A 13,769-nucleotide genomic window follows, 5' to 3' on the forward strand; every position below is an offset into this window, starting at 1 on the left:
TCTGGCTCGGATGGTATGCTTAGAGGACATGAGGTTTATACTGGTTCGGGCAGAATATCCCTACGTCCAGTTCGTCGCTGCTGCTCGTGTTACTAGCACTAAAAGTTTATAGTAGGGGTTACAAACGGGCGAGAGAGGGATATGTCCTAAGTCTTTGGTGGAAAGAGTGAATGGATGCCGAGAGCTTGGTTGCTGCTCAGCCGTGTGCTTGTGTTATGTTCTGGTCGGTTCGAGGTTTGATGGGTTCGTGGTGGTTCGATCGTTTCTGGCCTAGATGGATCCAATGCCCCCTAATGGGGCATCCTGCTTTCCCTTTTATAGACGAAGAGAAAGCACGGGTTACAGCAAAGGGAAAAGGGAAGAACTAGAGAGAGAGCCAATATTTGGGTAGCGCTATAAGCGAGAGGTTCAATACCTATTCGGTATCTTCTCCAACAACAAGACCCAAAAGAGAATCATTTCTGTAAATGGGTTTTTAGGAGAGAGGATGCCCATATTTTGGTTGTGCCTCTCAGGCAACCCAAAATATCTCCCGTATAGGTACTCTGTTGGAGGCTAATTTTGGGTCTCTTGCTACCCATTTTGGATTTGGGTGTCCATATAGGTTCCTTGTCGGAGACAGTCTAACCACGAGCAAAATGTGTGTACTACTTGTCCGGCCCATCTTAGATCTACTACCTGGTGCGTCCACGAGGCCTTGTTTAATTTCTCTCCAAAGGTTTATACTCTATCATATTAAATGTTTAGATACATGTATGAAGTATTAAATATAGACTAAAAAATAACTAATTGCACAGTTTACGACTAATTTGTGAGAAGAATCTTTTAAGCCTAATTAGTCCATGAGTCGACAATGTGATATCTGATGTGACAAAAAAAAACTTTACAACCTCAGTTTAAACGAGGCCTGAGTCGTCGTCTGAGACTGAAAGACTGGCGCACTGGCGCTGCACTCGCTCGCTCGTTTATTTGTCTCCTTGCCGAAACGGGTAAGTTAGGAGTTTCCGAGAAGCTTCCGGCGTTAACTGAAGTCAATGGAGTAGTTGGCAAACAGCAGTTGGCTTTCTTTCTATTTTGGATCAAAGAAAAGATGAAAATAAAATCCATACTGTTCCCTAACTTAAAAAAGTGATTTCTAGAATTTTTGTTGTATTTTCTTCAAATATCGAACAAATCCATCTAATAGAATAATTTTTTTTGAAATTCATAAATTAAGTAATAAAACATAGAGAAATAATTAATGAATTAGTGCTGCATGTATGGATTTTATTTCGAAATAATTAACGTTTATCACCCTGTTCGCTTCATTGTTTCTGTGGCTAATAAGTCGGCTGATGTTGTTTTGTTATGAGAGAAAAACATTATATCATGGCTGATAAGCATAGCTGATCTGATACGATCAAGCGAATAGGGTGTATATTTTCAGATATAGACAAAGACATGTTGATTAGGCAAAGTGTTTTACAACTTGTAGATTTGAAAAGGCTAGAATATGTTGTTATTCTGAACACATTATTTGACATAAAATAGTAGGATATCTTGTACTGGAAGTATGAGGTCATAACATATATATTACAACCTTCTTTTTTGTGGCATAAGGCCTATAAAATTCTCTGTACAGGATTACATGAAAATCCAATAGAGTCCTTGAATACCAAGAAATAGACAATAAAAGCTTTAGTCAAGGAGCACATGCATGTTTTTCATCTGGTAATCTGTAAAACAAAACAGTTAACAATACTTTATAAAAATATATATAGTGTGTCAGGAGAGCCGAATCAGTTCTTTTTAGACCTATATGCAGGAATGGAAATTACGCCATGGATGGGAAGAGTAGCAGGATTGAATGGACTTCACTTGCTCCAGCAGCCAGCGATTTCTCCACGAGGTAAGGACGCGTGGGGAGTTGTTGACGTGTGCAGATGTGTGGACTGGCCCACGAAGTCAGAAGTTGAATGTTGTAGTACTTGCGTGAACGAAACGCACTGACACACGCTGACAGTTGTCGATCTTCCATTCATGTAAAGGATTTGGAGTGCGCGGATGCTCGACCCAACCCACTCCATCCTTGCTTTCTAGCGTGCTGTTTAGTTGCACTTTATTTTATAAAATTTTTTAAAATTCTCTGTCACATTAAATATTTGGATGCATGCACATTAAATATAAATAAAAAATAAAACTAATTACATAGTTTAGACAAAATTCACGAGATTAATCTTTTAAATCTAATTAAACTATAATTAAACATTAATTACCAAATAATAACGAAAATACTACCATACCAACTAAACAAGACCGTTCCACCAAAGAACTGAACACCAAGAGCCCAACCGCGCAGATGCTCGGCGCTCTTCGCCGGAGAGTATAAGGTGCCCAACTGCCCATCACACTCGACGCGTCTGGAACCTCGCCTCCGCCGTCATCCGCGCGCCGTCGGCCAAACCCGATGCAACCCCGCGCCGCCGCACGCGCTGGCCCGTCGCCGTGGGCGTAGCATCGCCCCGCCTTGTCCTCGAAGTGTTGGCCGGAAGCTGCACTGTGAATGCCTGAAGCTGCATCGATCGGGCCGATTTGCGCTGAGCCGGAGGCCGGAGCCAGTTCCTAGCGCCGCCGTTGGTGCTCCTGCTGGGTTGAAGCGGCCACAAGGCGAGCTCCGGGCCTCCAGCACCTCTCTGGTACGTGGTGGCGGCTTCCAAGATCCCGTGAATTATTGGTGGCTTGCATGGTGCTGAATCTCCGGGCAGCTCCTGCCAGAGGAATTGGTGGAGATCTCTGGTACATACCCGCCGAATCATATGGAAATCTCATCGAGAACTCTCATACTTTATTGAGTTATCTAATAATTTATCTCATCTCATGAATTAGGAGAGATTTGGTCTTTGGGAACACACTCATAGTTGCTGGCGGCCGAAGCGAGGCTTGGTCTGCATCGTTCGTGCTTAAGCGTTGAGATTTCCTACGGCTTGCTTGTGAGTTGCGCCGTCCGTGAAGAGGACCTGCAGGCCCCGGCGCGCCGTCCACGAAGACGACGAGTTGTGCCGCTGCATCACCGGTGACGGAGTCAGGTATGGCGAATTTGGCGATTGGGTTACCCAGATGACCCATCGCACTAGACACTGTTTGACACCAAATATTAGTGGGTCGGCCCAATGGGTATTTACACCAAACTTTATGTTTTGAGTAGTGGGTATTGGGTTGATCCAATTAAATTTGCATATCTAATCCTGTCCTCTGGCGCCTGATCTCTAGCACTCAATCAGTCATCAGTCTCATCACCTTCGTTCTCGTGGAATATGGGGTGGACGAAGGCCTTGTTCGGCCGGCTGACGATGTGGTCGTCCAAGAAGAGCAGCGCCGACTCCGAGTCGTCTTCCTCCACCTCATACCCGCCAGTGTTTGCAGGTACATATGTAGTTTCTTCTTTGCTCGTTGCTTCTTTATTAATTTGATTCACTGTGTCAACTAGCGCTGTTCTTGGTTCTTGCCACCACCAGTCGACAGGACGGAGGTTGCCGTCGCCACCGCCACCGGCGTGCCGGAGCTGACCCTTCGCGAGCTGAACAAGGCCACCCGGTCATTCTCGGCCGCGATGCTCATCGGCAGGGGAAAGAACAACACGGCTGTGTACCGCGCCTCGCTGCCAATCGGGGACGGCAAGGCCGCCGCCGTAGCCAAGAGGCTCGGTCATCCACCTGCCTCCCTCTCCAGCTCCGGCACCTGGAACGCCTCCGACGACGAGTTCCTGAGGCAGAAGGTGCTGGTGCTGTCGAGGCTCAGGCACGACAACCTCGTCCGCCTGCTCGGCTACACCATCGACACCACCGCCGGCGTCCGCGTGCTTCTCTTCGAGTTCGCCGACATGGGCACGCTGCACGACGTCCTGCACGGTACGAACCTATCTATCTAGCTTATTAATTTGGCGCGGCCTTTATTTCTCCGGATCGATCCACCTGAGCCTGAGTGATCGAGCCACCACCGCACGCTCAGGGCCGACGGGTGACCCAGCAGCTGAGCCAGCCAGCAGCCGTCCGGCGCTGAGCTGGTCGCAACGCACGGGCATCGCGCTGGACGTGGCGAGGGGGCTGGAGTACCTGCACGACGCGGCGGGCCGTGTCGCACCGGGCCATCAACTCCACCAAGGTACTGCTGTTCCAAGGCTTCAGGGCCAAGATCGCCGACTACGACTTGTTCATGCAGCTGCCATCGGATGAGGACAAGGCCGTGAACGCGGTGGAGTTCTCCTGGTATCCGCCGGAGTACGTGCCCCGTCTCGCCGTCGTCTCTTACTCTGACCTGCTGCCATGGTCGTCGTCGTGGCTTACGTTTGTCATTACGTAACACATGCAGGTACGTGATGACGGGCCAGAGAGGTCGTAAGTTCGACGTGTACAGCTACGGCGTCGTACTGCTTGAGCTCCTCACGGGGAGGAAGAGATGCGCCGCCACGCCGGATCTGCGAAAACTGTTGGAATGGGTATGTAATAATTTAGCAAAAGGCTTGCAGTTTCAGCCTGCTGTTTTGTTGCTCTCTTGGTTGTTGCATTGGCCGTTAATAAGTACTATGCTGTAGTACACGTCAATAACTGATGAAGGCGTTAATTACATATTTACATGATGATGATGCATGCGCTTGCAGGCAGCTTCGATCCTGAGAGAAGGCAGAGTTGAGGGATTCATGGACCCCAAGCTTGGCACGCAGTACCCACCTGCCCGAGCACTCAAGGTCATCTACCCTACCCTCTAGCTACTGACTTTGTTCTCGCACAGCCACAGCAGTATACGGGGGTTGCATTGCATCCATGATGCCTGATCATCGGATCGATACTAGCTAACTGCTGCCAATGGATTCTGCATGCCCTGCAGCTGGCGAGGATAGCGATGTGCTGCTTGCAAGAGAACCCAAAGTCCCGGCCATCCATGGCCGACGTTGCCCAAACGATCAGCTGCCACATCGTTTCATCGGAGACCAGCATGGGCCAAGCAGGCTAGGCGAGCGATGGAGGGGCTTTGACGGCGGTGAGGGGTGACAGCGCCGGGCGCCAAGATGCTGGCCAGGCCGCTGGGAGTTGACTCTTGGAGTAGGCGGCCTGAGTTGTTCAGAGAGGCTACTTATTAACTAATAAATCGACCATGCACTGCATTTGTAAAGAGTGGTGAGCATTCAAGAAAAAAGTGGTGAGTACATTAACGAAGACTAGACTGACTGATACAGTAGTATGACTATCCAAAATTAGTTTCATGATCGAAGCTGGTCATATCGAAATGGGAGGCTTCAGGGTGTTCTATTAAATTTTCGTGGCTGTAGAACCTAATCTCAACAAACACCAGATTCAGGGAAGGAAAGAGAGCTTGCTGGAAAAACACAATTAGGAGGCACTGAGCGTGAGCGAGCTCTGTGCCAGACTGGACCGATCCTATCAGGTACTAGTTCATTGTATTTCGCCATTCATTTTTGTTATTGCCGATCTGTGTGAGACGATGCTGTTTGTGTGGCCCCGGCGAGCGGAGCGGTGGGAGAGGGATATGGGATTTGTGTTGTTTTTTTTAGAAGTTTTCTCGATCTTGCTGAGATTTGGCGATCTTCCTGCCTCACCTGCGCGTAGATATTGTGGTCGTCCTGTTCAGATTGCTGATTTCCTCTCGAGGGATGCTTCTATACCACGCAAGCGTTGTTGCTCTTGCCTCTGGGGCCGTGGATTCCACTTCTGCGTTTTGGGAAAGTTTTTGGCTGGTCACTTTGCACAGCACGGCAGCAGTGTGGGGGACTTGTTCTGCAGCCACTGCTGCGCTTTGATTTGCATGGGATTACTAGCAATTGAGTGGGAGTGGTAGCTGTTTCTGATTATGATGTCGCTGAGCTCACCTCGTCATCAGTGAATGAATCACTGCAACATCTGGGAAAGAATTGAATTTGTTTGATGGCTCAGTGATGCTATGTATTGCTACTGTAGTGTTTGCACTAATTGAGTCTTTCTGTTTGTGTACAATCTCAGCCTGTTCGCTTGTTGGTTTCAGCAAGCCTAAATCAGCCAATCAACAGTGTTTTTCTCTCACAACAAGCCAGCACTAGCCAGCCCAAATCAGTTCAGAAACCAACCAGCGAAGGGCCGATCTATTTTCATTAACAAAGTAGATTTGTTTGTATCTACCTTCTGCCAGTCTACTATATTGATAGTTTGATTATTTCTTCTTCTATAGATAAGAATATTTTTTTACCTCACTTGCTGGTGATATACATGAGTGTTTCCTGGATTAAAATGTTTCGCATATTTGTATAACGAGATTTATGAGACGGCAATCTTAATGAACCTAATTGTTTGTTTTAATTTTTTATAAATTTTATCTTGTGTTGCATTTTTTTTATTGTCACAACCTTCGAGTATAAGATGTAGTATTTAAATTCACACACTGACTCACACACCACACACGCGCGCACACACATATTCTAGTGCACAAGCTAGATCTATAACATATATCTAGGTATAATAACACAGCTGAAACATATGACAGTTATGGCACATCCGCGAGGCAACTGGAAACATTTTGAGAAACTGCGGAGTCGATCCCTAAGGCCCCGTTCGGCTGGCAGAATTTTGGCTGAAACTGACTGAAAAACACTGTTCTGGCTGAATTGTTGTGAGAGAAAAACATTGTTCCAGCTAAAAAAAGAAGTCGAACAAATCGAATATGGGGTAAGCCGAACGGGGCCTAAGATCGAACTCGCGTCCGGTGGTTGGCACACCAACAAAAAAAAAACCGTCCGAGCTAGCGCTCGGTCTCATCTTGTGTTGCATTTTATCGCAGAGTTAACTTCTTCAACATGTGGACCACGAGCTTTCGTTCTGTTCGTTTGGCTTATAAGCCGTACTTTTTTAGCCAACGAACAATATTTTCTCTCACAATAAATCAGTCAACGATACTTTTAGTCATGGCTTATCAGCAAACCAACAAGACGAACATGACATCGTCGAGCAAAAGTCTGAGGGCGACCGGGACCCGCACTGCGTCAAGGTCGATCGCGCGTTCATCAAGGTTGTTGTCGCCATAGCTGACCTGACCCAGATCAAGAGGCGTACTCTTCTCAGAGCTCATCTCGTGACGGCGCTTCATCTACCTCTGCCGAAGCGCGCCACACCGGCGGCTCCACGCTTTTGAAGGCGGTCTTAACCACGCCGCCCTGCTGTAGGGATCAGATATCCAGCTTTGGGTATAGTCTGAGGCCTAGAACTTCCAGGCTGTTGAGCTGTTTTTTTAGACCTGATGATGTAATCTTCAACATTGTCCTGATTAATGAATGAGGGGAGACATCACTTTAACTCAAAATGGAGAAATTAAGTTTCTAATATAAATTAAGAAATGTTTGTGAAACTGATTTTGTCTAATGTTATGGAGATAGTTTAAACATGGCTTGGTAATGCACAATTATTTAGAAAAACAGAGTTGTGTATGCAATAGTATAGGAACTATGCTTGACTATAGAAACAGATACCTTCTCACAGTAGTTTTAATTTGCATATACGAAATGTAGCCGTAGTGTTAGCGCGGGAACCCTACTAGCGTAAGTAAATAAACATCATCATTTCATAAGATAAATCATGAACCAACGGACATAATTGACTGATATAAAGTAATACAAATATCATATCTCATATGTGTTAATTGTATTAATCAAATCCTATAAAATAACAGAAAGCATTTCTCAACAACACAACAAACCTAGAAATCTGCGCACAAGTCATATAGTTCCCTCCTAGAAAAAGTCCTTTTGAGCCCTCAATTTTTGCGGTCGTCTAGTTTTCCTCTCTCATAAAAAAACTATTCCCTTCATCCCAAGTTATAAGATATTTGACTTTTTTTATCCCAAGTTTGACCACTTGTCTTATTCAAAAAAATTTGTGCAAACATTTTTGAATAAGACGAGTGGTCAAACTTGGTGTCAAAAAAGTCAAACGTCTTATAATTTGAAATGGAGGAAGTATTTTTTTTTACCTTTCGCAAGTTTTAAACTGTTTACTTTTGCACCGTGGATGATTGATGGTGCCTTTTACTGACATGGTGCCACATCAACCGCCCTACGTGACACTACCTTAACCACAAGGGGAGTAAATCAGAAAAAAAAAATTAAAAAAAATCAAAATATTTTTTTGAAAAATATGCAATTAAAAATTCTAAAATCCACTTTAATCTTAAAACATTCATAGAAGTTTTGATTTAGCTAATTTCATATTTTCTTAAAATAATTTTCTATATGTTGCCAAAAATTAGAATTAAATGAAACTTACATCAGACTCCTACCACTAAAAGAACAATGCCAGGAAAATGCGCCCACCCACGCTAAATCGAGAACTTAAACCTAGTTGGACAAGTTCCATCATAATGACCTAACCAACTATATCGAAAAATTCATAGAAACTAAAATTTTTAAAACTTATCCAAATATTTTTACATGGAAAACAATGCAATTAAAGAAATTCTTAAATCTAGCTAAGAAAATTTATAGAATTTTTGTTTTAGTTCGAAAAGTTATGAAACTAGTGTCAAATTTTTCGCTAAAATTATGCTCTATTTTATGGTGGCTAGCTTGCTTTTTTTAATCTTGATGGATTCATTTTTGTGCTTATTTGCTAAGAAACTACCATTACCTATTAATTAGTCGATATTGATCATTTGGATTACACAGAAGCACCGATGGCGCGTCTGTAAAACAATTAAATGAAATAAGTAAGGGGTGCATGCATGCATATGGGTCACAGGTGCATGCAGCTATGCAGGCTAAGACAACTACTTTGAAAATTTATACAGGCAGAGAGAGGACTAGCGCCTACTACAATCCTAACAACGCTCCACCAACGCTTCTCAGCAATTCGAACGATCAACATCTATTAATTATATATAATGGACAAAGTGATAAAGATTCAAACAATTTTAAGCCAGCCACCATAAGATAGAGTCGACGCGTAAAACCATGGAGGGACACATGCGCTGGATACAGCGGTTGCTTTTCCGATGATGCAGTGCATCGCACTAGTGCAGCACTGCAGCTGCAGAGGTTGGTTGTTGAATAGCGAAGACCTCATAAAATTTTAGCACTCTAGTATTGCACGCTTCATGTGTGTGATCTGCCAAAAAAAAATCTGAAACTAGTTTTATATTTTTTTGAGCTAAAACAAAATTCATATGAATTTTATAAGAATAAACTACATTTTAAGATTTTTAGTTACACTATTTTCCATACAAAAATATTTAGATAACTTTAAAAATTATTTTTTATGATTTTGGTATTTTTGAAAAAACTATTTGTATCCCGATTTTTATCTCCTAACTAACCCTATTTTTTTGTAAATTGGTCCCTTTTTTGAAGAAAATTTACATTTGCCCCCCTAGAAGACGTAAACTCATGTTTGGACCCTATGGGTCGGCGCCAGGACTCATAGCTCCGAGGTAACATGTCTCGGCGCCACAGATCTTGGCTCCTAGGTGTCTGGCCGCACACAGCAGGACATCCTAGATGACGTTGATGTGGCTGGTACCTCGGAGCCACAGATCTTGGCTCTGAGCTCGGAGCCACAGATCTTGGCTTCGAGCTCGACGGCAAGATCTGTGACTCCGACCTCAGAGCCGTGGACCTCGGCTCCGAGCTCGAAGCCATGGATCCTGGCGCCGAACATGGATTCAAAACCCACAATCAAGTTTTCCTTACCGATGTTGCTTTCATTTCTTCCTCCTCCCTCTCGGGTTCTTCCTCTCCCTAACCCATCCAATCATCTCTTGAATCGACGAATTTGACCTTGGATACTTGGATTTGATCCATACATCTTCGCGAGCAAGGTATCCTCTCTCTCCTTATCATTTTTACGCATTGATTTGGTATATATTACGTCTATTTTGCAACCCTAGATATGTTATTACCTAATGTTTGAAGTGATTTTTTATTTTTTTATTATGTAACGGTAGGATGCCAAAGCGTGGTAAAGCTAGTAAGCCAAGGTAATATCTTATCACCGTGTTATATTATATTTTCATTTATGTGCAACACATGGAAAAACCCTAGGTTTAGGGTTTAATGTTCATTGCTTTCGGTTCTTAGAATAAATTTGGTTCAATTGTAGTTATGGCCGGATGACCGAAAATATCTTCGACCCATTGCCTCTGCCTAGTGATGTTCCAGTGTCCATGTGCTGGTGCGGTGATCCTTGCAAGATAGACAAGTCCGATGAAGATGACACGTATAGGCAGAGGTATTGGATGTGTGCCAATTTTACGTTTGAGCCTATACTTCGTCAGCGCCGCATTAATAAGATGGTGAGAAATTGATGTTGTGTAATAATTATTTTGTATCAAATGAAGTCTTGCATGATTTATTTGTTTTATAACAATTGTATTTGTTGCAGACCCCTCCACCGCTCTGTGATTTTGAACAGTGGATCGATACTAAGATCAAGCTGGAAGACAAGGAGTGGATGCAAGAACTATTACGGTGGGAGGCAAAGGACAAGAAGATGATGAAGAAGAGACATGTCGGTGTTTCGTACAAGCACCGACAAGTAAATTTATAGTAGTGCACGTTAGGCTCGGATGGTGCGCTAAAGGACACAAGATTTATACTGGTTCGGGCTGAATGTCCCTACGTCCAGTTTGTTGCTGCTCGTGTTATTAACACCGAAAATGGTTCGTAGTAGGGGGTACAAACGATCGAGAGAGGGACTGATCCCAAGTCTCTGATGGAAGGGTTGAAAGGAGGCCAAGAGCTTGATCACCGCTTGACTGTGTGAGTGTTGTGTATTATGCCATCAAAAGTCGGTCCCTCCGTTGGAGGAAGCGCATCCCCTTTTATAGATGAAGGGGCTGGCTTTACAAGGGTGAGGGCTTAGGATGCGTACTCTACCTAGTCTTATGGCTCACGTCTACCTAGACTCTTCTCATTCTAATGGGTGCGAAGGATGATAAGCGCCTACAATACTGTTGATGCCCCTGTAGAATATCAGGATGGTTACAGAATACTGCCCTACGCAGGGTATGGGCTGCAGTACAGTGGTTTTGACTTATGAACCTCGCCCAGCCTTGCTCCGCACACCTTCTGGTTCCTATGAGTCTCTGTCGAAGGGACGCAGGGTCGGGGTCCGGAATAGCGCTATGGGCAAGGTCCTTTGATTTGGTGGACCCGAGGGGTCGGGAAGCGGGCGCCGCTCCCTTGGGTCCATAACGTGGTGACGGCATGTTCGTCATTTGTGGAGATCGCAAATCCTTTTCTAGAGTATAGTGGTTGTCGTATATCTTCGTCGGATTCCGTGTCCCAGAGCTGAAGGCGGCGCCTACAACTCTACAGAGCGAGGAGCACGCACCTGTAATACCTTTCAGGCTCTGCGACGCCCAGAAGGGTCTAAAGCACCTGTCCCATTGTTCCCTGGCAGTACTTTTCCTGCTAGGGCGCAGGGTATGGTCCTTGAAGCCATGGTTGACACGAATGTCTTGTCTTGCCCTATACCCATCATCATGAGGGAACGGGGAGAAGTTGTCAGGTATGAAACCAGTCTTTAGACATCGAGCAGGGCGAGGCTCATTCTCAGCCATCGGGTGAAGCAGAGACCAGTCCTTATCTCTTAGGCGAGACCGAGCCAACCCCTTAGGGGTCGGGCGAGGCGGAGTCTATCCCTTAGCCCTTGGGCGAGGCGAGCTTGGCCCGAAAGGCGTCGGGCGAGGCGGAGATTAGCCCTTAGCCCTCGGGCGAGACCGAGCCTGCCCCAAAGGCATCGAGCGAGGCGGAGACTAGCCCTTAGCCCTTAGGCGAGATCGAGCCCGCCCAAAAGGCGTTGGACGAGACGGAGACTAGCCCTTAGCCCTCGGGTGAGGCAGAGCCATCCCAAAAGCGTTGGGCGAGGTGGAACCAAACTCCTGTCATTCGAGCAAGAGACGTTACGGCGCCCTTATCCGTCCAGAAGTTTTTAACGTTCGGTGGTTATTGGTTCCACCTTCTGGGGTACCCTGGTATTAGGTCCTCGATAGTAGCCCCCGAGTCTCTAGGTGATTTGGATAAAATCGCCTAGGGGTGTTTTTGGTTTTGTCGGAGTTACTTTGCCAGAGGGTGCGCGTGAGCGCACCCGATGGGTGTAGCCCCCAAGCCCCTGGGTGATTCGAGTAGGGTTGCCCGGGGGGTTGTATCGGACCCTTCGCGGGTAAGGCTGAAGGACTTAGTTTTTCGTCAACTGGATATTTTTTTGAGGGGGTCATGGTATCCCGTTCGTGGGGATCTCATTCAGGGCTGACCTAACTAGGGCTTGACCATGGACCGAAATCCCAGTAATACTTGCGCCCTTGATTTCGGATCATTCGTGGACCCGTCCTCAGTTGGGCCGGCCGCCGAGCTTCTGGGCCCTAGGTGGGCCAAAGAGAAAAAAGTCTTCATGACCTACGTTTCCCAGGTGGGTAGAGAGTCCGGATTCACCTGGGGAAGGTGAACCGTCCACCGTGATTTTTGGTGGGAGAGGATAGGGACTGCGGGCGCGTGTCCCACGACGTGATGCGACGGTGCGCGTGGCAGGCCCGAAGATCGAGGCGGATGGTTGCCCTTCTCGCGTCCGTTGCCCCTATAAAACCACGGGGTTCGCCCCCAAGGTTCCGTATTTCGCTCCCTTACCTTTGCGTCTGAAACATCCACCGCCAATCACCCCAGCCTCCTGTGCCCGCACCACCACCATCGATCGGCTTGCATCCGTGTTGCAGCCGCCGTCAAGCTTGCACCTGCCTTGTAGCCACCATCGAGCTCGCGCCCACCTTTCTCACCAATCGCTTTAATGGAGTTGTGGGGCAGATCTAGCATCACCTCTCGGTGTTTGGAGGGCCTCGTCCGCCGTGGCCTTCTACGTCCACTATCCACCATCCAGGAGTGGCTGCTACCTGGTGACGAGGGTGAGCCGGCGCCGCCCAAAGGGTATGTCGTGTCTTTCGCCATCTTCCATGAGCGGGGATTTGCGGTACCCACGCATAGATTCCTTCGGGGGCTGCTGGATTACTATGAGGTGGAGCTGCAGCATCTAACTCCCAACGGGGTTCAACATATGGCGGCGTTTGTTGCCCTATGCGAGAGTTTCCTAGGGATCGATCCCCATTTTGATCTATGGCGGTATTTCTTTACCGTTAGTTTGTCGAAGAGGAAGATTGGAGGGAAGGATGTGAGCGTGCCGATGGGATGTGCCAGCGTTCATCTGCGCCATACTCGGTCAAGGGGTTACCCGTTCATGTGTCTGGTGACTTCTAACAAGGGATGGCACTCGCAGTGGTTTTATGCCAGGGATGAAGTGAGTGCCACTCTGTCGAGGTACATCGGGCGCCTTATTGAAGAGGCTCTGGAGTCGTGGGCTTGGGGCGTCCAATTCAAAGATAAGAAACACCTTTCCGACCTTCTTTCCGCCCTCCAAGTCCTGAAGGAATGGGGCGTAAAGGGGGCGGGGATTATCGGCGCCTATCATGTGAGGAGGGTGGCATTGCTGATGGCGCGCGCGCTTCCCCTGCATCGGATGATGCCCGGGATGTCGTTCGAGGGGACAGTGCTTGTTGACAAGGCGCTTCCTTTCTCGGAAGTGGCGCAACGCATTAAGGAGGCGACGGAGCCGACGAAGGATTCCACAGGTGGCGTCCTCGACATTGTGTATCCGGTGCCCGAATGCGGCCGAAACCTGGGTTCTTCGAATTCGTAAGCCTTCTTCTCCCGTGCTCTTTCTTTTTCTTGGATCTCCATTTTTTTATACTCGCTTTTGCGACGTTGGGACCAG

At 46.7% G+C, this 13,769-nt stretch overlaps 1 protein-coding gene across 1 annotated transcript; it reads left to right on the forward strand.

Annotated features, from left to right (window-relative positions):
- Positions 1–2,380: 2,380 nt before the first annotated feature.
- Positions 2,381–4,744, forward strand: LOC136530695 (PTI1-like tyrosine-protein kinase 1). The gene is made up of 8 exons (XM_066523413.1): positions 2,381–2,775; positions 2,866–3,065; positions 3,250–3,402; positions 3,495–3,887; positions 3,988–4,112; positions 4,198–4,244; positions 4,348–4,474; positions 4,637–4,744. Exons 3-8 carry the CDS (start codon positions 3,294–3,296, stop codon positions 4,742–4,744), a joined length of 909 nt encoding a protein of 302 aa, XP_066379510.1. The 5' UTR covers positions 2,381–2,775; positions 2,866–3,065; positions 3,250–3,293.
- The last annotated feature ends 9,025 nt before the right edge of the window (positions 4,745–13,769 follow it).

The sequence above is a fragment of the Miscanthus floridulus genome, unplaced genomic scaffold, assembly GCF_019320115.1.
Source record: "Miscanthus floridulus cultivar M001 unplaced genomic scaffold, ASM1932011v1 fs_179_1_2, whole genome shotgun sequence".
Lineage (NCBI taxonomy): Eukaryota > Viridiplantae > Streptophyta > Magnoliopsida > Poales > Poaceae > Miscanthus > Miscanthus floridulus.